The sequence below is a fragment of the Gossypium arboreum genome, chromosome 5, assembly GCF_025698485.1.
Source record: "Gossypium arboreum isolate Shixiya-1 chromosome 5, ASM2569848v2, whole genome shotgun sequence".
Classification (NCBI taxonomy): Eukaryota; Viridiplantae; Streptophyta; class Magnoliopsida; order Malvales; family Malvaceae; genus Gossypium; species Gossypium arboreum.
In genome coordinates this window covers 26,092,949-26,119,267 of record NC_069074.1, presented here as the reverse complement: position 1 = coordinate 26,119,267, position 26,319 = coordinate 26,092,949, and the positions used below count along the sequence as shown (strand labels likewise).

The following is a 26,319-nucleotide window of genomic DNA, read 5'->3' as shown; positions in this document are numbered from 1 at the left end:
TGTTTCAACAACCAATGTAGCATCTTACGACTTGAACTTGGTGATTGGGTCGAGTATAGGTGTTTCAAGGATACTACTGTATTATCACTTAAAGTAGCAATTGATGGTTTCTTGGCTAAATTTGGATTACGCACATCAAGAATTTGGAGACATGTTATGATGGTGCTAGTAATATGTAAAGAGAGTTTAATGGTTTGAAAAGTTTGAATTTAAGAGAAAATTCATCAGTTTTTTACATTCATTGCTTTTCACGTCAACTCCAATTGGCATTGATTTCAGTAACAAAAAGTCATATCTAGATTGCATCACTTTTTAGTTTGATTAATTCTTTAATAAATGTTGTGAGAGGCTTTTGTACACGTCATGGTATGCTTTATGAATTGCAATTTGTAAAGTTTAAAAGGCTTTGTCAAATTCTGAAATTTGTTCTGAACGAGGATTAAATCAAAAGGAAACTTTCATTCGCCCAGGAAATACTTGTAGTGGATTACACTATGGTACGCCTTTAAACATAATCATCATGTTCACTTCGATAATTTATTTGCTTGAAATTATAATAGATGAAGGGTTAACATCGGATCAAAAAGTTGAAGCTAATACATTGTTAGGTTTGATGTAATAATTTGAATTTGATTTTTCCTTACATTTAATGAGACACGTGTTAGAGATCACAAATGAATTGTTAGAAGCACCTTAAAGAAAAGATCAAGATATTGTTAATGCTATTTTATTGGTAAGGATTTCAAAAGAATGGTTACAAAAGCTCTGAGAAGATGAATGGACTACATTGTTTTCAAAAGTATCATATTTTTGTCAAAAACATGATATTGGTGTTCCTAATATGAATGATGACTTTGTTGCAAAAAGGAAGGTCACAGAAGAAAGCTTACAAGGTAACTAATATGCATCATTATCGCGTGGAGTTATTTTATATCGTTATAGGTACACAACTTCAAGAGCTGAACAATCGTTTCAATGAAGTAAATACAGAGCTATTATTATGTGTATATTGCTTATGTCTGAATGAGAGTTTTTGAACTTTTGACAAACAAAGTTGATTCGTCTTGGTCAAATTTATTCATCTAATTTTTCTCCGGTTGAAGTTCTTGCACTTAATAACAAACTGGAGACATACGTTATTGACATGCGATCAAATAGGGAGTTCTCAAATTTGAAAAGAATTCAAGTTCTTGCTAAGAACATGGTTGATACGAAAAAGAACATTGTTTATCCATTGGTATATTGCCTGATTAAGTTAGTGTTGATTCTGTCAGTTGTTACAACAAGTGTGGAAAGAGTCGTTTATGCAATGAAAGTTGTGAAAAATCATTTGATGAATCGAATTAGAGATCAATGGATGAATGATTGTTTGACTACATATGTTAAGAAAGATATTTAAAAAAAATTGACAAAGAGAAGGTAATTTAATGGTTTTAACACGTGAAAAAGCATCATGGGCAATTGTAAAAAAATGTTTTATTCAAATTTATTTGATGTAAAAACAAAAATCTTGAAACAGAGGAACTATAAAAAAATTCTCAATAAGAAGTCTGCCGCTTTGGCATGTCTCTGTCTGTCGCTTTTGACTCGATTTTGTCTTCCTCCTTGTTTTTCTACTGTCTTCTGTTCATTTTGATTTCTGTGTTTTTTTTTTTTGTTTCGACGACTTTCTCTTCAGATCTGGGGGGATGATTTTTGTAACGCCCCCTTTACCTGAGACCGTCGCCGGAGTCGAGCACGAGGCATTACTAAACTTATTTGAGCACTTAAACAAATTCAAACAATTTATATCACACTTTCTAGACAAGCTGTCCAACTGCGTTACAGATGAAAAAAAAATCATATCTTGAGTTACAAAAATCGAAATCCAAATCCGTAAATTTTCCCCGAATCTAGGCTCATATATCTACTTACTAATTGTTTTCTAGAATTTTTGGCTGGGCCAATTAGTACAGTTTATTAGTTAAAGTCTCCCCTGTTTCAGGGTTCGGCTGCTCTGACCCCTGTGCACTACGAACCAAATTTCTCCATGTACAGAATTCAAATAACCAAGCTGTTTGTTTCTCTTAAAAATAGACTCAATAAGGAATCCAGAAATATATAGTATGACTCCTAATTAATTTTTTTACAATTTTTAATAATTTTTAAAAATCAGAATAGGGGAGTTTAAAATCACTCTGACCTTATCTCACAAAAATTCAAATATCTCCTGATATGAAAGCCTTTTGCTTACACTGTTTCTTCTATGTGAAACTAGATTCAATAAGATTTAATTTTATATTTTATTCAACCTCTAATTAGATTTTCATGATTTATGGTAAATTTTCAAACTCAAACTACTGCTACTAACCAAAAACTGTTTTAGTACAAAATGTTGTTAACTAGTTCATAACATCTTTACTTCATTTCATTTAAACTTTATACATGCCATATAAATCTTCAAACATAAAACAAAAGCTACCGGAATTGATCTGGATAGTGTGCTTTGTTGTGTTGATCCGATCTACCCACTTCACTTCAAGTCAATCTACATAAAAATATTAAACACACACAAGTAAGCTTATTGAAGCTTAGTAAGTTCATAGGTTTAAAAGTAATGCTTACCAAACATAATATTTCCAAACAATACCAAAACATTTACTAAAGTTTCCTGCGATTCACAACCATTGTTATAATAATTCACATAGTTGAGCTCAACAGTAACAACTACTCAATCTCTTTCATTTGGATCACTTTTCTTTTATTTCTTATAATCAAATTAGGAAACGGCTTACGAAATTGAGTACGTCGTTGCTCAATGCCATGATTCACAACTCAGTATGGTTTTCCTCGTTGAAATACCATACCTACATTTTCAACTCGATGCAGGAAATGCCATACCTATATTTCTTAACTCAGTATGGATTTGATAATACCATACCTACATTTCACAGCTCAGTATGGATGATACCATACCTACATTTCACAACTCAGTATGGATGATACCATACCTACATTTCACACTTTGCCATGGAACAACCATGGTCTTATCCAATCAATTCATCACACATCACGATACTGAACGTACTCAATCCTGCTTTTTCCTAATTTGCATTTCCACATTTATTCTTTCATTAACAAAATCTACACAATCCCACAACAAATTCGTATATAATAACACATTATATACTTCAATCATTCACAAATAAACATCTAAATTCAACCATATGAACTTACCCGGCTAATTTGTAGAAGATATTGAAATTTAGGGACTATTCCGCAACTTTTTCTTTTCTTCGTTCTTCTTTGGATTCTTGATCTATAATATAAAATATTTCTACTCATTAGCATTTATTTGATTTCTATTTCACTTCACAATTTATGCTGTTTAAATTTCGAAATTGCACTTTTACCCTAAAATTTATAGTTTTCACAATTTAGTCCCTGCTCAATTCACCCATCAATTGAACTAATTTTTCTCAATTAACACTTTATTTTATCATTATAAACTATTTCAAAACCTTTTATATTCTGAATTTCAATAGCAACCTTCAATTCACAACTTTTTCACAATTAGGTCCTAAATATCATTTCCTATCAAAATCACTTAATAAAACCACCTTAATATGAAATTAGAACTTAAATTTCATAATAATTCATCATAAACTTACCTTATCCATCCAGGGAAACTTCCAATTTCACCCATAAAATCAAAAACTAATGAATTCTATAAGTGGACCTAATTGTAAAAGTCATAAAAACATAAAATTATCAAGAAAAGCAAGAATTAAACTCACATGATGTAAAAATATGAAAAACCAGCTTTCTCCAGACCTTATATGGCGTTTTGGCTGAGAAAATATGAAGAAATGTCTAGATTTTTCAATTACATCATTATTTAACTATTAACTTTTATACTATTTCCAATTTTGCCCCTTGTTCACATTGTTTTCTTGCTTATTTCATACCCAAACCGTCCAGCCATTAACCTTTGGGTCTAATTGCTCTTTAAATCCATCTTTTTAAATACTTAAGCTATTTACTCACAATTTAACAAATTTGGCGCTATTTTCAATTTAGTCCTTTTTAATTAATTAGCCATCCAAACGTTAAAATTTTCTAACAAAACTTTAATACTAACTCAATGACACTCCATAAATATTTATAAAAATATTTATAGCTCGATTTTCAATTTTGAGTTCTCGATACCTCGTTTTTGACCTGTTTGACCTAATAAATTCTTTTAATTCACTAATTTCACCATTTCACAAATTCTTCTAAATTCTTACTTGACTCATAAATATTAAATTACTATCTTGTTCAATATTATTTTTCGAATTTAGTGATCTCAAATCACCATTTCCGACACAACTGAAAATTAGGCCGTTATAATTTTTTAGTATTGTTAAAAGGAACGGATCAGGGCACTGTAGATCTAAATCTAAATGATGGTGAAGAAGAGGCATTTTCTTTGCCCGGTGATTCTGAAGAACAAAATATTATATATAACTTTTGTTTGGTGGGGTGTTATCTCACTGCTAGTGTGGTGCATTTTCCTGCAATAAAAAATACTATGGCTAACATTTGGCATCCTATGGAGGGTGTGCAAATTACTGATCTGGGGGAGAAACACTTTCTTTTCAAGTTTTTTAATGAGCTGGACATTTCTCAAGCTATTTCTGACGCTCATTGGACTTTCAATAATCACCTTATAATTTTCTATTGACTTGTGGAGGGTGAAGATCCTATGTCTATCCCTTTGGTGTTTGCAGACTAGTGGATTCAGGTTCATGATTTGCCTCCGGGTTTCTTTAGGGATACAATGGCAGTTTAGTTTGGAAATTTTATTGGCAAATTTCTGGATTACGACATGAAGCAGTTGTCTAATGGGTATATGAATTTTATGCAGATTCAGATCTAGATTGATGTTCGAAAACCTTTACCAAGAAGAAAGAAAATTAAGATTTCTGAGTCAAAGTTCAATTATGCAAACTTTAAGTATGAAAAATTAACTATATTTTACTTTTTATGTGGCTGTCTTGGACATGGTGATAATTTTTGCCCAATGAGGTTACAATATGGAATGCAGGAATTAGAGATGGGTTGGGACTTGTTGTTGAGAGCTTAAGGGAGGAAGGCTTCCATTGTCAACAACATTTGGTTGAAGGGGAGGGAGAAAACAGTTTTTTTGGAAAGTCTCGGTTTGGGCAATTTTCTAGTCAACAATCAATCTCAAATAAAGGGAGAGAATCGGAGGTAATTTCAATTTCCCTCTCAAAAGTAATTTGGAAGGCTCCAAATTCCCTATTGTTTTAAATGAGTACCAGTAAGTAAATAATTTCCACCATAATGGAGATAAGGATTTGACACGTGGCAAAGGTCAAATATCTGGACCTACTCTTTATGGGGACGTTCAAAGGGCAACAGTAGGTGTGCTGGGTCTGATGAAGGGGGTAGGAGTGGAAAGTATGAAATGTAAGTTAGAGGATGAACCTATTTTCAATGATGAAGGAAAAAAAAGGAAGAGATTCCATGCATTGATCTCGAATATTTCTAATACTCAGGATTTATTGGAGGTTCCTGAGGAGAATTCTTCTCATGTCAAATAGATATAGGCGGCTGCCTTTGCGCATGACGACCGACGGAAATAAAAATTATGTGCTGGAATATTCGCGGATTGGGGAGTTTGCGAGCAGTTAGAAGACTTCAAAACATGCTGAAGATTTATCATCCCCAAATTATCTTCTTTATGAAGACAAATTTGAGTGCTACAAAAATGAAGGTTGATAGAAGAAGTTGCGGATTCTTCAATGGTACTGACGTCTCGGCTGAAGGTTCTAGAGTAGGCTTAAGTCTTGGGTGGAATGGGAATAGTTTAGTCAATTTGCAAAGTTTCTCAAAGAATCATTTGATGCTGAAATTCAATAAGATGAAAATTCTCAATGGCGTTTCACTGGGTTTTATAGGGCTCCGGAGGTTAGGAATAAATCGGAGACATGGGAGTTACTTCAAATATTAGGGAGGAATAACTTATTGCCCTGGTTGGTTGGGGGGATTTCAACGATATTCTTTTTTCTCATGAAAAGCAAGGAGGTTTGCTAAGGGAGGAGGCTCAAAAGGAAGTCTTTCGCAGAACATTGGAATACTGTCAACTAGAGGATATAGGCTTTTCTGGTGCTTGGTTCACATGGGAAAGAGGAAGAATTATAGAAATGAATATTAAGGAAATAATTGATAGAGAGGTTGCCAATGATGATTGGCTTTAATAGTTCCCAGAGTACTCGTTGAGGCATCTTCCACACTCTTTCTCGGATCATTGTCCTTTGCTCATTAATATAGAGGATGAAAGGGTAGGCAGAAGATCCGTTTGATTTTATTTTGAAACCTGGTGGGTCTTAGAGTAGTCGTGTGAGGAGGAGATAAGGAAGTTATGAGTGGATAGTTTTGGTTCTTTTTTATCTCGCATGACAACTATGGCCAATGGTTTGCAGTTTTGGGAAATAAAATTAAGAATAAAAGAGGAAAGGAAGTGCAGCAGTGACTAGGAGATTTGAGGAACTAAATTGTGAGGATAAATCGGAGGATAATTTGGGAGAAATTATCGAGGTCAAACTTCACTTAAGTGTGGAGATGGACAATGAGGAGAAATATTAGGAGTAACATGCAAGAGCAAATTGGTTGAAAATGAGGGACAAGAATACTTCGTTTTTTCATAAATTTGCTTCCTAAAGACGACGTGCAAATCGGATCAAGGTTTACAAAGAAGGGATGAAAATCTCGTTACGGATAGTAGGGAGGTGGAAAGTATTGCTCGTGAGTATTTTTTGGATCTTTTTGCCTCTAAAAGAATTAGGGGCTTGGAACACATTCTTCTTGGGGTTCATTCATGTGTGTCGGACCAAATGAATCAAAGCTTGATGGCTACTTACAAGGAGGATGAAATAATTGAGGCATTAAAAGGTATGGGGCCTACAAAAGCTTCGGGTGCTAATGGTTTTCCAGCAATTTTTTACCAGAAGTACTAGCACATTATTGGTAAGGATGTTTGCATCTTTTGTTTAGATATTCTGAATAATGGTAAATCTTTGGAGAATATAAACACAACCCAATTGATGTTAATTCCCAATACTGCAAATCCTTGCAATTTGAAGAATTTTCGCCCCATTAGTCTATGCATAGTTATTTATAAGATTATTGCAAAAATTATTGCTAATCGGCTTCAAAAGGCTCTACAGGAGTGCATTGATGACTTACAAAGTGCTTTCGTACCTGGTAGACTCATAACTGACAATGTAATTCTAGCATATGAGGTGCTTCATTCGTTTAAGAATAAAAGATATGGGAATAATGGCTTCATGGCTTTAAAACTTGATATGAGTAAGGCCTATGATAGAGTGGAGTGGCCTTTTATCAAAAGAATGATGTCAAAAATAGGTTTTGATGAACGATTTATTAATTTTATTATCCGTTGTGTAAATTCTGCCCAATATTCCATTTTGCTTAATGGGGAAGAAGGATCAAGTTTCAAGCTTTCTAGGGGTTTGCGCCAAGGGGATCCCTTAATCCCTTATCTTTTTTTGTTTTGCGGAGAAGAGCTTTTTGCGTTACTGAGGTTGGCAAGTCAGGAAAAGAAAATCAATGGTGCTAAAGTTTGCAAACCTGCTCCACCTATAACTCACCTTATGTTCGCAAATGATTGTATTCTGTTCGGAGAGGTATCGAATCAAGGGATTGATGTGCTGAAAGAAATTCTTGTGGACTATGAGTCTTGCTCGGGGCAGTGTGTTAATTATGAAAAATCAATGGCTTTTTTCAGTACGAACGTGAAGGATCAAGATAAGAATCGAGTGTTTCAGGCTCTTAATGTTCGTTGTTCGACTAATTAAGAGAGATATCTTGGGCTTCCAAACATGGTAGGTCGTAAGAAGAAAATGGCTTTCCAAAATTTAAAAGATCGTTTGAAGCAAAAAATCAACAATTAGAGTATTAGGCATATCTCACCAGGAGGTCGTGAGGTCTTCATTAAGACTGTCCTACAAGCTATTCCCACTTATACGATGGCTTGTTTTCTTTTACCAAAAACGTTTTGTGTAGAATTGGAAAACATTATAAGTTTATTTTGGTGGAGGAATAATCATGGAAAGCGGGGGATGCATTAGTGTGATTGGAAGTCCTTATGTGCGCTTAAGGAAGAAGATGGTATGGGCTTTCGTCATTTGAGTTCTTTTAATAATGCTTTATTGGCCAAACAAGGTTGGCGCTTGTTACGTAACCCTAACTCTTTATTAGCGCGTATTTTGAAAGCTAGATATTGTAAAGACTCTGATTTCTTAAACTCTAGTTTGGGAAATTTACCTTCTTTTACATGGTAGAGTATTTGGGCTGCGATGGGCCTCTTTTTGAAGGGTCTGGGCTGGAGGATCGAAAATGGTCAAAAAATTTCCATCTGGGACGATGTTGGATACCTGGAGATGAACAGATCAGAATTCAGAATACGAATAATAATTAGAGTCTCATTAAAGCTGCAGATCTGATTGATGCAAATTTTAAACAATGGAAGTCTGATTTGGTCCATTTTACCTTTGAGGAACAGATTGCAAAAAGGATTCTCTATATTCCTTTTCTTCTGTTTGAGCTTGAAGACTCTCTTGTTTGAAGGGGTGAGTTGTCAAGGGAGTACTCGGTTCGAAGTGGTCATAGACTTCTTTTACAAGACGATCGGAAGTAATTACAGACAGATCATAAGCAATTTTACAAGAAATTATGGAAATGGATCTACCCTTTAAAATCAAAATTACAGTTTAGAGGTTTTTATGCAACTATCGGCCTAGCTTCAGTAATCTACACTATCGTAGAATGATGGCTTCCCCTACGTGTCGGAGGTGTTAATTAGGAGCTGAAACGAGGGAATATCTTTTTCGGGAATGTCCTCCTGCAAAGGATACATGGGAGCAGTTCCATATGGTTTGGTTTAGGTCAGATGAAAGTTCAGATTTTGTTGATTGGTTGAGAAATTACCTTAGAGTCCAGATCCATGGCTATGTGTAGAATGGCGGTATGTGCTTTATGGGTGATATGGACATCTCGGAACAAATTTATACATGAGGGGAAAAACCAATTAGGTGGTCAAATTGCTATTTTTGTGCAAAATTATTTAAATGAGCTTGATGGTCTAAAAAGCTTCATACCTAAAAGAAGGATCTGTGTGGACAGATGGAATGCTCCGGTGGGATCGAGGCTGAAAGTGAACTTTGACGCAGCTTTCAACAACCACAATAAAGAGTCGTGCTCTAGATTAGTGATTCGTAACAGTAAAGTAGAGGTCATTTGCTCCAAAATAGAAATGAACTCAAAGATACTGTCCGTTTTTGTAACAGAAGTAGTGGCGTGTCTCCAAGCACTGAAGCTTGGGTTACAGCTTGGGTTGAGGGAGGTGGAGGTTGAAGGTGATTCTCGGTCGGTAATCTAGAAGCTGCAAGAGAAAAAGGAGGATAGATCTGAGATTTCTGTGTATATCAAAGATTCTCTAAACCTTTGTTTTCGTTTTAATCTCCGTGTTTTTCTGTTTACAAATAGGAAGGCTAACAAGGTCGCCCATAGTCTAGCACGAGAAGGACTATAAATGAGAGACTACTTATCTGTTAAATCTGGTTTGTTCCGGTGCGGTGAAGGCAATAGTAAAAGATAGGAGGTGGACCGAGGAAGTAAGAAAGGAGAGGAGAAGAAGAAATGAAGAGGCTGAAAAAAGTGTTTTGATTTTTGATTAAGCTGAGAGTTTCAATTGAGATATTTTTTTCAAAGTGCGTCGGGGTAATTGAAAAGCTTCTGATAGGATTGATATGATGGGTAATTAAAGCATCTGTTTTGTTTTGCTTCCCTATGCGATTTTTCTGTTTTCCAAAAAGGGTTTTGGTAATAGAGTACAACTGGAGAACGATGTTTCTAGAGTTCTCCTTTTTTGCTGTTTGCTGGATCTTGTCCTGGGCCATGTGTAGGTTTTGCTTTGTTTTTTTGTTTTTGGGCTTCTGGATGTTTTGGTTTTTTTAGCCTGTTAGTTTCGGGTTGGTTTTTAGACCTTTGAATTTATGGTGTTGATTTTGTTTTGGCCTTTTAAATAAAATCCAGTGAGTATTTTTCAAAAATAAATAAATTATTTGATGTGACTTTTTTCTAATTATTGTTTTAATAGTTTGGTAATAGTCTTATAATTAAAATACACATCTATTTATCAGAATTAATATTATACATTGGTTTATATGACTTTTATAAATGCTTTAATTTATGAAAAATTGGCTCCATAATCTTATTTTGTTTGTCTTTGTAATGATTTGATTCTATTTTATAATTTTTCATAAAACCCGTCATTGTAATAATTTGACACTTATGATTCATTAGATATATTTGTATTTAGATGTGATTTGGACTTGTAACACTTTAAAAAATTATATTTTATAAAAATAGTGATCGTATTTATAATAAAATCCAAAATCTATTACCCAAACAACCAAAAGTTCAAAACCCATTAAAATATCATTTATTATGAGCAAAAATAGGGTTTTTACCTCAATATTATAAAAAAAATTTATACACGAAAATGGGTTGTCAGCCAGATTAATTACGAAAATGATATATTTTTTTAAGTTGTGCCTACCTGACAGGCGCAACCGATTTTTTTAATATTAAATTTTTTTTCGTTTAAAAAATTATTATATATATATTTTTTTCGGGTTAGTATACAACCCGTGTATATGGACGGGAAAAGAATACATACATTTTGCGCCTATCTGACAGGCTCAACTAGTTGAGCCTATCTGACAGGCACGACTAGTTGTGCCTTCTTGGTAGGCGCAACTAGTGGGGCCCACATTCTTAATTTTTCCCCTATATATTCCCCTGAAAATCAGATGAAGAACATACAAAAAATTTAGTAGCAAAATAGAAGTAAGAAGAGAGGAAAAGAAGGAAAGAAAGGAAAGCAAGAAGAAGGATAAGGTATTTTAATTTGTTTATTTTAAATAGAATGTAGAATTTTGTTAGAAATTTTATTATATAAAAGTTTGTTAGATTAATAATTTTGTTAGCTTCTGAATGAAAAATTTTGCATTAAAAATTTTATGTAACTTTTTTGCTATTCGAAACTATTTTGAGAATTTTGAAATTTTTTAACAGATCTAGTATTGAATATGGAGAATCGGTTTTTTCGTATCGTTTATTTTGATGGAGAAATTTTGACAACAAGCGTAGGATGTATATTTGAGTGTCGCAAACAAGTAGTAATGAGATTCAATAGAAATATCTTTTTTGATGATATGAAGAAAAAAAATATTGAAAAAATTTATAAACGTTGTGGGAGAAGGATCTCGAAACTTTTCTACAAGTTTCCAGTTTCGACGGATCCCATAAAATTCACCGAAATGGAGCATGTAGACGATGAAGACGTGGAGACAATGATCGCTCTTTATTGTGGGACTTGGAGCAATCAAATACACCAATTCAGTTATTTACTGAGTTAGCTGGTGTGGAGGAAACTAATGATCCCACTCCATTAGGTGAAGAAGATGAAGCTCAAGTACCGTGTATGGTGGTTCCGGTATAATACGTTGGTAGTCAATCAACTATACATGGGATCGACATTGATCTTAATGCTGCACCCGAGACTGCTGTGGTTGGTGATGATGTATACCATACACTACAGGAAAATAGACTTTTAGCGGCGTTTATAAGCGTCGCAAAAAACGTCACTATATGTATTTTAGCGGCGTTTTGTTGAAAAAACGCCGCTAAAGACCAGGACTTTTAGCGGCACTTTTTAAAAAACGCCGCTAATGACTAGGACTTTTAGCGGCGCTTTTTTAAAAAACGCCGCTAAAGACCAGGACTTATAGCGACGCTTATATAAAAAACGCCGTTAAAGACCAGGACTTTTAGCAGCGCTTTTTTAAAAAACTCCGCTAAAAGTCCTATTTTTTAGTGGTTTTTTTAAAAAAGCGCCGCTAAAAGTCCTGGTCTTTAGCAGCGCTTTTTTAAAAAATGCCGCTAATTTGCCCAGTTTTGCAATATGTATTTTGCACCTATATCCAACCCTCCTGCAAGAAATTCAACCAAAAACAACAAATATACTATGAAATCCAACCAAAACCCGCAAATTTAAATAATACAAAATTATACGAGAAATATATTATATAAATTGTAAATGAATATTCAAAATATTCTTACAATAATGTTAAAAGTTACAAGAAAACAAATGTCTAAGATGGCGGATTTTGAAATTGCTGGAACATAGTCATCATAGACTAAAGCTGTAGCTGGAGTTCATTGTATTTTACATTACGCTCCGCCTCCTCATTCCGCCTCCGCTCTAAGTTGAGAAATGTGCTCATCTGTGCTAGCTTGTATCTGAACTATCTGATCTTTTAGCCTCTGAACTTCAGCTTGACTTTGACTCCCGGAAGGCATGTATTGGTGAGAGATGGATCCAAAATATTGGGTCGGGTTAACACCAGATCCTTGAAATCTAACCCGACCATACCTTTCAGGACCCAAAACTTTATTAATAATTCTGTTATCAATATCCTCAAAATTAACAGAACTATCAGTCGAAGCAGTCACTTCATACTCTGCCTTCTTATCTTTTAGTTTCTCCTAATAAATCAGTCAAAGAGTTAGAAACAAAATATACAATAAAAAGGAATACAACATAACATTATTTAAAATTAAACTAATAAAAACGACGAATTAAAACATTATAATTAAATATTATAAATATTTATAATGAATCAAATTTTATTAAATAAATATACCATAATTTCGCACCTCGGATGTCATCGGAGTTCCATCTTTTTCCTATCGTAAGTCAAAAAGTCAAGGCGTCCAACTTTTGACGAGACGAGGCTTCCTACAATATAGTAGTAAAAATATTATTTAATAGTAAAAAGTCATTAATACTTGATAGAATTAATAAATCCATATTACCATGATTGAGCTACACAAGTAAAACTTCTCGACCCATTGTAATGCGTAAATTTTGTTTTTGCTCTTTGCTTGTTCCAACTCGCTCACGGTCCTACATAATGAAATTATTATTACGTATATAGTAAATACTATAAACCGAAAAATTTATAAGATTTTGCAAGTACATAATACCTCTCCTTTCTTGAATTCCAAAATCGAATCGCATCTTCCCATTGGTACCTCGGCATTCGGTGGGACATTTTGCAATTTTTCTTGAGGCTTATGGGTTTTTAAAATATTCTTTTTCAAACCGCTTTTATGGTCTCTCTATTTTTACCCAATGCCTTCTTGATATAGGCATCGAGACCTCTAAAGCAAACCTCTCCTAAAAACACAAGTTTAGGAATTAAATATAAAGGAAACTTAAACCAAAGTATTATAAATTACATTAACGTTTTGTTACCTTAATATTAGAGAGCTTGATTTTATTGCTATCGGGCATGTTATGCCATGATTCGTATTTGATGGGCAACATATTGGCATTTCGTGCTATAATGCCCAAATAGCCTGCTAAAAGTCGAGCTTCTTGTCCAACAGTGACCATGGTCATTTCTAGTTACTTTGACACGCTCGATGAATTTAAGTTATATAAATCATTAGGAGCGACGTCCCTCGACCTCTCTAGCGTCCCACCATTTTCAGCTGAAAAATAATATATTATTACTATATTGAAATTTAAAAATAAATCAGTAATAAAATTTAATACAATTTGTAAATTAAACTTAACATTACTTTGAAATTCCACAGACTCATCAAGTGTCTCCGGCATGCTTGAAGATCCAACAACTGTCTCATTATTCAAGACTTACTTCTTCCGAATTTGTAGTATTCATACAATACTAAGATCTCTTAATCTTCTTCTAGGCATTTTTCCGCAACACATAAAATAGTTAAAATTTTAGTAAGAAATAACAACAATAGTAAATATAAAATAGTTAAATTATATAACATGACCAATGTAAAAATTATAACATTACATATAAAAAAATCATAAAATCTTACTACATCAGAAATCGTAAATATCTTCGTCCACATCCTGACGAACCCATTGAAATTGTGTACTAGTACTAGGAATATTTTCATTTAAGTTTTGTTTTGGAAAAGGCAAAGTTTCTGATCTTTCAACAATGTCATCTCTACTTCCATTCCCCATGTCAAACAAGTCTTTAGGGGTGTTTCGGAGTACAACGTACCAACCCTCATGAATTGGATCTTTCGAGTAAAAAACTTGTTTAATTTGAGAAGAAAATACATACGGCTCGTCTATCAAATGTTCTCCAGTGTGAATTAATCGAGAGAAATTCACCATTGTAAAACCAAACTGATCATTTTTAATTCCGCGAGTAGTATTAGCATTAGCCCAATCACATCGAAATAAGACAACTTTCCATTTTCCATAGTAATCCAACTCAATAATGTCTGTTAGAAGTCCGTAATACTCCACATTTCCCTCGACAGGATTACTGTCCCTAGCACTAGCGTAACTTGTAATTAAAGAATTAACAACTACTCCACAATTTTGAGTTCTCATCAATCTCTCGCGATATTTGGTATGAAATCTGAATCCATTCATGATGAAGCCACTATATCTTTTTACTACTCGATTCGGACCTTGGGAAAGCCATTTAACTTCGTCATTAACAACATTCGCACTCCAAACCTATTGAATCAAAAGTAAATTGAGTAATTGTAAATGTTATGAGAAAACATTATTATTTGTCAATAAAATGTTGAGTTGCATACCGTTTGGCTTAACCATTCATGAAAAGATTTTGCGAATAACCTATTAATCTCGCGATGTTGTAATCTTTGTGAGCGTGAGCGAGATCTTAAGACTTGTTTGTACTCACTATGTTAAAAACATGTTTAATTCGTTAAAAAATAAACAAATCAAAAAAAGATGAATATTTATCATATTCTAGAACTTACTTGCGTAATTGTTCAAGTGCATCGTGGTGGAAAAGAACATATCTATGTGTTTGTATCCAAGATCGGTCATCTATTTCTGCAATTTCAACTTTGCCGATTGGTTCTCCATAACTTTGAAATAAATAAGTTTCGGCCAAGCTAGGATCATTGAGTACGGCATTTCTACTTGGTCTATTCAATCTTGTTCAATATCTTCTAAATATCTAGAACAGAATGTCATATACTCCTCTGCCAAGTAGCCTTCAGTAATTGATCCTTCCGGATAATGCTTGTTACGGCAATAAGACTTCAATTTGCTTAGGAACCTAAACACCATATACAACATTATTAAAACTGGTAACTATAGGTATAAATGTGAATGTCTTTGAAATAAATTAGCACCTTTCAATTGGATACATCCAACGATAGAAAACCGGCCCACCAATTATTGCTTCACCAGGGAGATGAATGACAATGTGCACCATAATAGTGAAGAAGGAAGGTGGAAAGATCTTCTACAAATTGCATAATGTCAAAGCGGCTCGATATTGTACTTTTTCAAGTTCTTCAACATTCAGAACTTTGCCACAAATTGCTTTCATTATATTGGACAGTTCAATTATACAGGATGTTACCTTCTTTGACATACAGCACTGTAAAGCAACTAGAAGTAGATCTTGCATCAAGATGTGATAGTCATGTGATTTTAATGAATATAGTCTTCGATCTTTAAGACTTACACATCGAGATATATTTGATGCATATGCATCCGGAACCTTTATATCCTTCAACACCGTGCAGAACATTTCTTTCTCTTCCTTTGACATTGCAAAAATTGTAGGCAGCAACTGATATTTTCCATTAGGAAGTACTTGGAGATGAAGATCACGCCTAATTCCCATGTGAACTAAATCAAGTCGACTCTGAAGATTATCTTTTGATTTACCATCGATGTTCAAAATTGTCTGGATGATGTTCTTGCAGACATTCTTCTCAATATGCATCACATCAAGATTGTGGCTTAATATGTGATGCTCCCAATAAGGCAACTCAAAAAAAAATACTTCTTTTCTTCCACAAGTCTGCCTAATTAGGGTCATCCTCATTGTCAGATTCATCCCTCGATCGTCTATTTGTTTGCTTGTTAGATGGTTGATTCACTTCCGTAATCGAAATCCATATCTTTTAACATGAATAAGATTTTAGATCCAATGGTCCGCTCAGAGCTTTTTCAACTCTTGATCAGATCAAATAAAGCCTCTGAAATCTATAGCTATGATTTTCATCTAACCACCGACGGTGCCTCATATAGCAGAACTTCTTCTCATTATATAACCACTGTGAACAGTTTGAGCAGCACAGCAAGAACAAGCATAACGTTCTCTGGTACTCCAACCAGATAAATTCACATATGCCGGGAAATCATTAATTGTCCACAGCAAAGCATCACGTAGGTAAAAGTTCTCCTTTCTCAATACATCATACGTCTCAACACCCGCCCATAATTGTTTTAACTCTTCAATAAGTGGCTGCAGATAAATGTCAATATCATTTCTGGGGTCTTTCTCTCCGGGGATAATCATAGATAGTATCAAAGAAGATTGCTTCATGCAGAGCCATGGAGGCAAATTATAAGGAACAAGGACCACAGGCCAAGTACTGTACGAGGTGCTCATGATTTTAAAAGGATTAAATTCGTTAGATGCTAACCCGAGCCTTACACTCCGAGGATCACTTGCAAAGCTTGGAAATTTATTGTCAAATGATTTCCATGCTAAAGAATCTGCAGGATGCCTTAATAATCCATCTTCCGTTCGTTGATCATGATGCCACGTCATAAACTCGGCTGTCTTTGACGACATGAATAGCCTTTGAAGCCTTGGGATTAGCGGGAAATAACGCAAAATCTTGTTCGGCTTCCTTATTGACTGTGGCCCATATTCATCCTCATTAACATCTTCCGCATCTCTATTCATCCAACGAGATTTACCGCAAACATGACAAGATTGTTGATTTCTCCGATCACCCCAATACAACATGTAATCATTTGGGCAACTATGAATTTTGTTGTACCCAAGGCCCAAATATTTTATCACTTTCTTCATGTCTTTACATGATTGAGGGATTTTTGCAAACGAGAACATTTCTCTCAAAAGCTCTAACAGCATTGTTAAAGAGTTTCCGGTCCACCCTCCCAAACATTTTAAGTGAAAAAGGCAAAACAGAATGACATTTTCGAAAATTTTGATCCCTCATAAAGTTCTTCATTCATTTCACCAAGTAATGTGTAGAACTTCGCCGCTTCTTCCTTCGGTTGTTCATCCGGTACACTTCTTCTCATTTCTATAAAAGTATTCCCACCGATATTATAATCATCGGATGCAACATAGTTTGGTGGAAATGATCGGAAACCTTCACTCCGCATATTAAATGCATCCCACATCATACCTTCCATGTCATCTTCTCTAACATACTGACGGTAACCACTATAAGGATAACCCGGATTAATCGTCGAAGAGGCTCCACTAGGTGTACACTCTCCATGGAAAATCTATTTTTTATACCCTCGAATGAAGCCATCAACAATTAGATGTTCGTAGACAACTTCACGATAATGCCAATAGATATTGCCACACTTCTTACACGGGCAAATAATCATATTCTCTTGGCTTGAATTGTGAAATGCAAAATTTAAAAAAGATTGCACTCCATTTTGATACTCGTTGCTTGCCCTTGAGAAATTCATCCAAGTCCTATCCATTTCGTAGTTGTTGAAGTCTAAAGTTGGCAATAAGTTACACGGGTAAGTTGTTTATTATGTAAGTCTTGATATGTTATATTTTTATGTTTTATGTAAGTTATGTAGATTATGTAAGTTATGAAATTTGAACTTTAAACTATATACTTTTAAGGAAATTATTAGATTAAACTACATGTATTAGTTAAGTTATGTAAGTTGTTATATACGTTATGTGAGTTATGTAAATTATGTAAGTTATGCGAGTTATGTAAGTTGTTATGTAAATTATGTAAGTTATGTGAGTTATGTAAGTTGTTATGTAAATTATGTAAGTTATATGAGTTATGTAAGTTATGTAATTTATTTAAGTAATGATCAATATTAATACTATTTTGATAAAAATTAGTTATAACTTTTAAAGACATTTAAAAATATTAAATATTAAAATCAAACATTATTAATATAAAAAAATAGTAATTTGAATATAATAATATCAAAAAGAATCGTAGTTTAATTTTTATAAGTAAATTGGAAATTAATTAAGGTTATATAAATATTCAATAGTAAATGAGATTGATAGAACTTTTTCCAAGTCTTTTGAATTTTTAAGATTCATCATACGTGGCGTTGTTACACCTAGGAGGATCCATTATATCTTACATTTCGATATAAGGCAACCCGTCGAGTTTTGCGACCTATATACTTTGAATCTTTAAAATATTTAAAATAAGGTTGGAGAGAAGGTCACTATTGTTGTAATTTTAATGAACAAGCAAGCTAAATGGTAATAAATATTCAATAGTAAATGAGATCGATAGAACTTTTTCCAAGTCTTTTTGAATTTTTTAAGATTCATCGTACGTGGCGTTGTTACACCTAGGGAGGATCTATTATATCTTACAGCTCGATATAAGGCAACCCGTCAGGTTTCCAACCCATATACTTTGAATCTTTAAAATATTTAAAATAAGGTTGGAGAGAAGGTCAGGTATTGTTGTAATTTTAATGGACAAGCAAGCTACATGGTAATAAAATTAATTCATACTTATTCATACTTAAGTTGAATCAAATAATAATTAAGTTGAACCAAATATAAAAACTTATTCATACTAAAAATGGCTATGATATAGGCAAGTTTGTCATACGTCCAGCTTTTCTAATGCAATCATCAGCGAGTATTCCATTTAATCAACTAATTTTTATTTTTTGATAAGTAATTTTTGAATGAAAAAATTTGAGTTAAGTAATATTTTATGATAAGTATTATTTTAGTATCTTAACTAAATTTAATATTTTATCAAGTTAAGTAAAATTAAATTTGAGTCGTATCGAATAAAATTGAGTGAAATTATTCGAGTTCAATTAAAAAGGAAAACATATCAAATTAAAATCTTATTATCGTGTAACTAATTTATAAATATTTTCAAAAAAAAATTAAAAATAAATTGGAAACAAAATAGTTACGCTCAAAACACAACCAGTAATTAAATCTATACAAAATCGCAGCCCCAATATATTAATTTTTAGAAAATAATCATAATAAAACTATTATTGATTAGAATTTTGAAGTAAAACGTACCTTAATAATTTCAACAACCTGGTCTACTCCACTTTCACCAAAGAAATGAGGTGGAGTCAAAAAGTAGAATTTGTTAAGTAAGTTAAACCGAAAATGCATAGAAATAAGGAAAAAAATTTAGCAATGAAACATGTACCTAGAACAGATGTCAATGGTTGTGGTGTATTCAGTTGCACCAAATATTAATTCAGGTGCTCGAGAGTACCTAGAACAAATGTAAGATTATAAGAGTAGCACCAAATATATTTCAGTTTAAGAAAATATAAAAACTTTATCAATATCAGTACAAAATATTAATTCGAAGATTAAATGGCAGCTTTAGTTGAACCAATAGTTGCGGGAGGAGAGGAAGCGATGGCGATCTTGAATCTGGTCCAAAGCAGAAAGTGTTTTTTTTAGTGAAGCAGCAATCTAAAGAAAAATCTGATATACGTTTGTATATATGCCAAGAATTCCAGCCTCATCTATTCTAATCCTTAGATAATCGCAGCCTCAACAAAGTACATTTAGTATAAATTCATCCTCGCAAAAAATAACTCTTTCAGTGCTTGAAAACAAATCAGTTAGAGGTGAATAAAAAGCATAAAATGCTTGAACTCAATTGTTGTGCTTCTAGATTTCCCTCAATCTTACGACTACATTGCTTATTTACAGGCTTACAAGACTTCAGCACCAAACAGGAGATAAATGAGATGAACATATTATTTCGTTCTTGATTTTTACCATATTAATTATCAATATGATACCCTTGAATTGTCACCAAAATAATTTTCAATTAATCACAAATTTAATCACCAAATACTCTTCAAATAATGTTTAGGCGAAAAATTCTCTATCTTATTAGCCATGACACTTTTTATATGCTTATCATAATCCATCAGAGTAGGTTTGACCCGTTAGGACTTTGTGCATTGAAGTCTTTACTATCCTCAAATTACATCTTGAGAATTATCAAATAAATCATTGTAATGTTGCTGTCAACTAAATTGAATGATATACTATGTCAGAATTGCCAACCTTTCAAAGCGGCGTTTAAATTTAGGCCAAACTGCCATAAAGACTTGAAGACAAAAATCATTAGAACTCATTGTCAAAGAAATTGTCCAAATTTCTGTGCCAAAGGGTTTAAATTTAGGCCACCCTACCAAGTATTAAAATTTGAAGACTAATTCTATTTACACAGTATGCAATACAGCCCTCTTGCATGGAGAAGGTACTTACAAGTCGTGTATCTTTCTCAATTTCGCTCCTAGAATGCATTCAAAGATTCTATGTAAGACTCAGCCCAATGAAAATGCTAAATAAATCGAACATTAGAAGTCTAACTGTTGCTATGTGTAATAAAAAGCTGTTTGCAAGGGTCCGATCCAATGATGTTGTATCGTCCCTGGTTTTTGGTTTTGTCTTTCCCACCAGAGGACCCTAATTCGAAGACCCACTAATGGGAACAATGTAAAGTCTTGCAGTCACTCTGACATCATGTTGCCTTTGGGTGGCAAACAAGCGCACCGGAGAAACATCATAAACAAGATCACCACTCACAACTGCAGGAACATGAAGAGGGTCAAGGAAAGAAGCTAGTTTGTTTGGGAACTCAAACACAATTAATGAAAAAACTCTAACCAAAATGTCTTTTGCAAAGTGACATAGTGTGAGATCGCCTAAGTGCCCCAACCGTTCCAATATCCTCGGGGGCTGCAGCAATGCAACATCGGATAAAAGGAAACCAGTTAGTTATTAAACTAGGAAAAGGAGAGTATCTCACCACAAACAAATATGATTCATAGTCACAAGAATGGCATACAACCTTACAACCTTAAAGAACATATTTATGAAAGCAGAAATGAAGTGAAGCATGTATGCATGCATGGTTATCTTAGATATAGTTTTTGGGCGAAGAAAGAAAAAGGAAAATCTTACACTAATAGATGAACATATGTGATTAAGGGATTCTCGCATGTACAAACAAGTGGAGTTTAAGTAAAGTACATGCATAACTCGATTAGGAAGCTTTGAATAATGATAATAACAAATTCGACCTTTGAAAGATCTTGATTGCAAAAGCGAGAATGAAATAGTTAACAAGATGGAGAAAGAGAAAGTATAAAAGGGAAAATACTAAAGCACTTTCAAGTCTACTTTTGACTAAGGATATCTCTTGATGACAACAATCATAACAGACGATTCACTTTGAAGTCAGTATAATGTGGTTCTCAAGATGCCAAAATAATGAATTTTACCTTGTTTTTTCAAGTACTAGATAACATAAGACTACAGTGTAAAGAGGAAATACATGAAATGCATAAGATTCTATAAAATGAGCAAAGCCCTAATGGATGAAATTACCATCTTAAGCAACCTCGACTGTTAAAATGCCACAACAAGAAAATTACTGCTTCCATTTCTGCATCAATTAGTTCTATGTTCTAACAATCAAAATCAATGGAATTTGGTAAAATTATGGTTAATAATCAGAGACCGATGGGCAACGGCGAATGGGGGAGATGAGCAAGCAACTAGGGTTTTCTATGTTGAGATTTGAGAGTGAGGGTTTTCAATCTCTTATTTAAGTAAATCCCAAGCAATAATTCATTTATAACGATTAAAATTCTTTCCATGAATCAAAGGTTTATATACAGAAACATATGTGTATATATATTTTTCCTTTCCATGAATCCTTATGGCATGAATGATGATTAAAGGAAACTACTTACTGATTAGTGGCGGTAGAGAATGGCGACGCAGCAGAGGGGACACTCGACGGCACAGGGCGAAGGTGATGGATGAGATGGGGAAATTGGGGATTTCAGAATGGGGGCAAACAAGCTGATGAAAATGTTTAAGTTAAAAGTTTAATTTGTTTGTAAGGAAACAACGCCGTTAAATTCGAATTTGGAATGCAACTTTGCGGCGTTTATATCATAAACACCACTAAAAGTTTAATTGCGTGTAGTGAAACGACATCGTACAAGGCTAATAGGTATTTCACTTTTGCGGCGTTTAACAAAAATGCCACTAAAACTTAGTTCCCTGACCCAAAACAGCGTCGCAGTTGGCAATTTGGTATTGAATTTTGCGGCGTTTGTGAAAGCGCCACTAAGAATTTGTTTTGAGACGCAGTCGTTTAAGACAAATGCTAATGTAATTTGGTGGTGTTTTTTGGAAATGCAACTAAATATAAACTAAAACTGCATCGTTTTTGTGGAATAAAAAACATATTTGCGGCGTTTTAAGGCTAAACGCCACTAAATTTATTTCCCTTATACTGAAACGGTGCCGTTTTTACAAATTTTATTACATTTTAGTGCCTTTCTTTGTTTATCAATTTTTTTTAAAATCTAATATTTTAATATATGAAATGGTTTAGATTAAATATTTCTAAATATAAAAGCATTAATTCATATATATAAATTAATTAATTAAAAAATTGATGTTAATTACATCAATAATTGCGTTAATATTTTACAATAATGTGCACGCTAAATCACTTTTCATGTATGCTTTTGAGATTTAACCATGTTGATATATATCCTTTTAAAATAATAATTTATATATATTTATATTATAAATTAAAATCCAAAATTATATCCTAATTAAACCCTAAAGCTTAAACTCTAAACTTAAAATCCTAAACCTTAAACTTTAAACACTAGCTAAACCTCAAACCCCAGACTAATTAAACCCCCAGAACCATACGCCGTAACCCCTAAACCAACCATAAATCCTAGACCATAAAGCCCAAACTATAAACTCTAAAAATCGTTAACCCATGAACTTTAATTTTAAAACCCTAAATCTTAAAACACAATAAACCCCAAAACTCAAACTCTAAAACATAAACCCATAACACAAAATAATAAAATTATATCATAAACCCTAAAATACTAATTTAATTGTAGACATTAAACCTAAAATACATACCCTAAACCTTAAAATAACATAATCTTTTTTGCGTTTTTAAAAAAGCTAGCCCTTTCTTTGTTTATCAATTTTTTAAATCTACTATTTTAATATATCAAATGGTTTAGATTAAATATTTTAAATATTTAAGCATTAATTCATATATATAAATTAATTAAATAAAAATGATGTTAATTATAACAATAATTGCTATAATATTTCACAATCATGCACGTTAAATCACTTTTCATGTATGCTTTTGAGATTTAACCCATTTTGATATATATTCTTTTAAAACAATAATTTATATATATTTATCTTATAAATTAAAATCCAAAATTATGTCCTAAAACCGAAAGCTTAAACCCTAAACCTTAGCTAAACCACAAACACCAAACCATAAAACCATGCACCGTAACCCCTAAACCAATCATAAATTAATCCTAGACCATAAAGCCCAAACTATAAACTCTAAAAATCGTTAACCCTAAATCTTAAAATAACATAATATTTTTACGGCATTTTAGAACAAACGCCGCTAATTATGATATATTGCGGCGTTTTACATGAAAACGCCACTAATGCCTCTATATAACGACGCCGTTTTCCTCAACAATTTTGCGGCATTTTAATAAAAACACCGCTAATGCTGATATATTGTGGCGTTTTATATAAAACACCACTAGTGCATCTACAGCCGCTGTTGCGGCGTTTTCAAAGAAGCGCCGCTAATTCTTATGTTTTGCGGCGTTTTAGTAAAACACCACTAAAGCCTCTATAGTTACGTCGTCGTTTCTCTCAAGACTTTTGAGGCATTTTTATAAAAGCGCCGCGAATTCTGGTATATTGTGGCGTTTTCCGTGAAACGCCACTAATGCCTCTATGGCTAATTAGCATACGTCGTCGTTTTGTCAACACTTTTGCGGCGTTTCATAAAAAACGCCGCTAATGCTCGATTATTTGCGGCGTTTTTTTCATAAGCGCCTCTAATAGTGATCTTTTGCGGCGTTTTTTAACAAGCGCCACTATAGCTCTGACCTTTAGCGGCGTTTTCTTTCATGCGCCACTAATGTATAACGGTGGAGGCGTTTTTTGGATAAACGCCGCTAAAAGTCTATTTTCTTGTAGTGATAGTAGTGATCCTTCTGATCATAAAGTCGATAGTGAAAGTGATCCCGACGTAGATGAGGTCCCGGATGATATTGACGATGAATGGGTGAATGAGGAAGTAAATGTTAATGCGTTTTCAGTCAGGAACTAGATTCATCGTATTGTGATACATAATAATACTGGGGCACACATGTCTCGGATAGACCCCGATGCGGCGCATGTAGTCGAGTTTCCAGAGTACCCTGAAATACAATTTGCTCATTGGATGGCCATATATTCTGATCCTGAGGAGTTGTTCGTGGGCCAGAGATTCTAAAATAAGGAAGAGTGCGTATTTTCCATTAAACGGTATAGTAAGAATATATCAGTAGACTATAAAGTCGTCGTGTCTAAACTGACATTATATATTGGTGAGTGTTGGAAGTCGGCGGAAGGCTACAATTGGCGAGTACGAGTTACATTTATCCAAAAGCCGCAAATGTGGGAGATACAAAAATTTGTTGGGCCTCACACATGCACTTCATCACGTATGACAAAAGATCATCAAAAACTTGATTCCAAAACTATCTGTACGTGCATCATGCCAATGGTTGAAGACATGCCAACCATTAAAGTTTTGATACTGATTGCCGAAAAACAGACACGATTCCAGTATCGAATGTCATACCAGAAGGCATGGATAGCTAAACAAATGGCAATGGAGCAATTTTCCGGAGATTTCGATGCATCATATAATGAGTTGTAGGGATGGATTGCCGCTATGAGGGAGTACGTACCAGGGACTGCTATTGAGTTGCAGATACGACCTTATTACGGCCCGGATGAGCAACTACAACCGAGAAAAAGAATTTTCCAACGGATGTTCTGGACGTTTGATCCATGTGTACGTGCATTTCCCCACTGCAAGCTGTTTGTGCAAGTAGATAGAACATGGTTATACGGTAAATATACACAAATCTTATTTCTTGCGATTGCTCAGGACGGGAACAATAACGTGCTCTTGATTGCATTTGCCATTGTAGATAAAGAGAATATGGAGCCGTGAGAATTCTTCCTTACAAACCTGCGGAGGTATGTTATTAGTAATGATATTATTTGCATCATCTCCGATAGAGGGAATGGATTAATTGCCACCATTAGGCGTTCCGATGTGCCGTGGAGATCTGTTTACTACATACAGCACATTGCGTCTAACTTCCATTAAGATTATAAGAATGCAGACTGGAAGAGACAAGTTGTGAAAATGGGTAAAGAATAACCTTATCCTTTCAATATATAACCTAATGTTTCATGATGAAACTGTAACTTATATTTTCTTAATACATACACAGCGTACGAGCTTGAGCCACACATTTTCGGGCAAAGGATGACTTGACTTGAGAATAACATGGAAGGTCAAACGAACACATCTTTCCGACGATGGTTGGGTACCATGGAGCCGTGGCAATAGGCTCAAAGTTTTGACGAAGGCTTTCGTTATGGTCAAATGACCACAAACTTGGTGGAGGACATCAACGTTGTGTTATTAAAAACACGACATCTTTCGATTTCATCTGTCTTCTCAGCTACATTCTACAGGTTGGCTACCTTGATGCCAAGAATGGGTCAGCAACAAGTCAACCAGATGGAGGCAGGACAGATGTTTGTCGAATATGTCCGGGATGTAATGGTTGCAAACCGTCGGATGGCGAGGTCAATGAATGTAGAAGTATATTCACGACGTAATGAAACGTTTCGCGTTACAGAGACCATCGGTCATCGACCCGGTATACTACCTAGGTCCTATGGAGTTGATCTTCGAAATAGACGGTGCGATTGTAGGAGGTTCCAGACACTTCATTATCCTTGTGCACATGTTGTAGTAACTTCTGCTAAAGTCTCGCTCAATGTAGATCAATTTATCGATGAAGTGTATATGTAACGACCCGAATTTTAAGGTTATCAGAAAAATGTATTTTCGGGTCTCCATTTCTGAAAAATGGATTAGTAAATAATTATTAAAAATATTTATGAAGTTAGTCGAGTGGTTAATTAGAGTTTAATGAATTAAATTTAGCTTAATTAAGGATAAATGGATAAAATAATTAAATTG

At 34.0% G+C, this 26,319-nt stretch overlaps 1 protein-coding gene and 1 long non-coding RNA gene across 2 annotated transcripts; one reads left to right on the top strand and one right to left on the bottom strand.

Annotated features, from left to right (window-relative positions):
• Nucleotides 1–2,359: 2,359 nt before the first annotated feature.
• LOC128293019 (uncharacterized) lies at nt 2,360–3,289 on the bottom strand. The gene is made up of 2 exons (XR_008283040.1): nt 3,217–3,289; nt 2,360–2,527 (listed from the first exon to the last, which is right to left on the bottom strand). It is a non-coding gene; the product is annotated as an uncharacterized LOC128293019 (long non-coding RNA).
• A 5,739-nt stretch (nt 3,290–9,028) lies between these two features.
• On the top strand, nt 9,029–9,746 carry LOC108450869 (uncharacterized). The gene is made up of 3 exons (XM_017748635.1): nt 9,029–9,435; nt 9,556–9,568; nt 9,651–9,746. The coding sequence occupies exons 1-3, from the start codon at nt 9,029–9,031 to the stop codon at nt 9,744–9,746; spliced, it is 516 nt and encodes a 171-aa protein (XP_017604124.1).
• The last annotated feature ends 16,573 nt before the right edge of the window (nt 9,747–26,319 follow it).

Bases quoted from the DNA above. Each gene is read 5' to 3' on its own strand.
- LOC108450869 (XM_017748635.1), top strand. From the start codon at position 9,029: ATGGCGGTATGTGCTTTATGGGTGATATGGACATCTCGGAACAAATTT.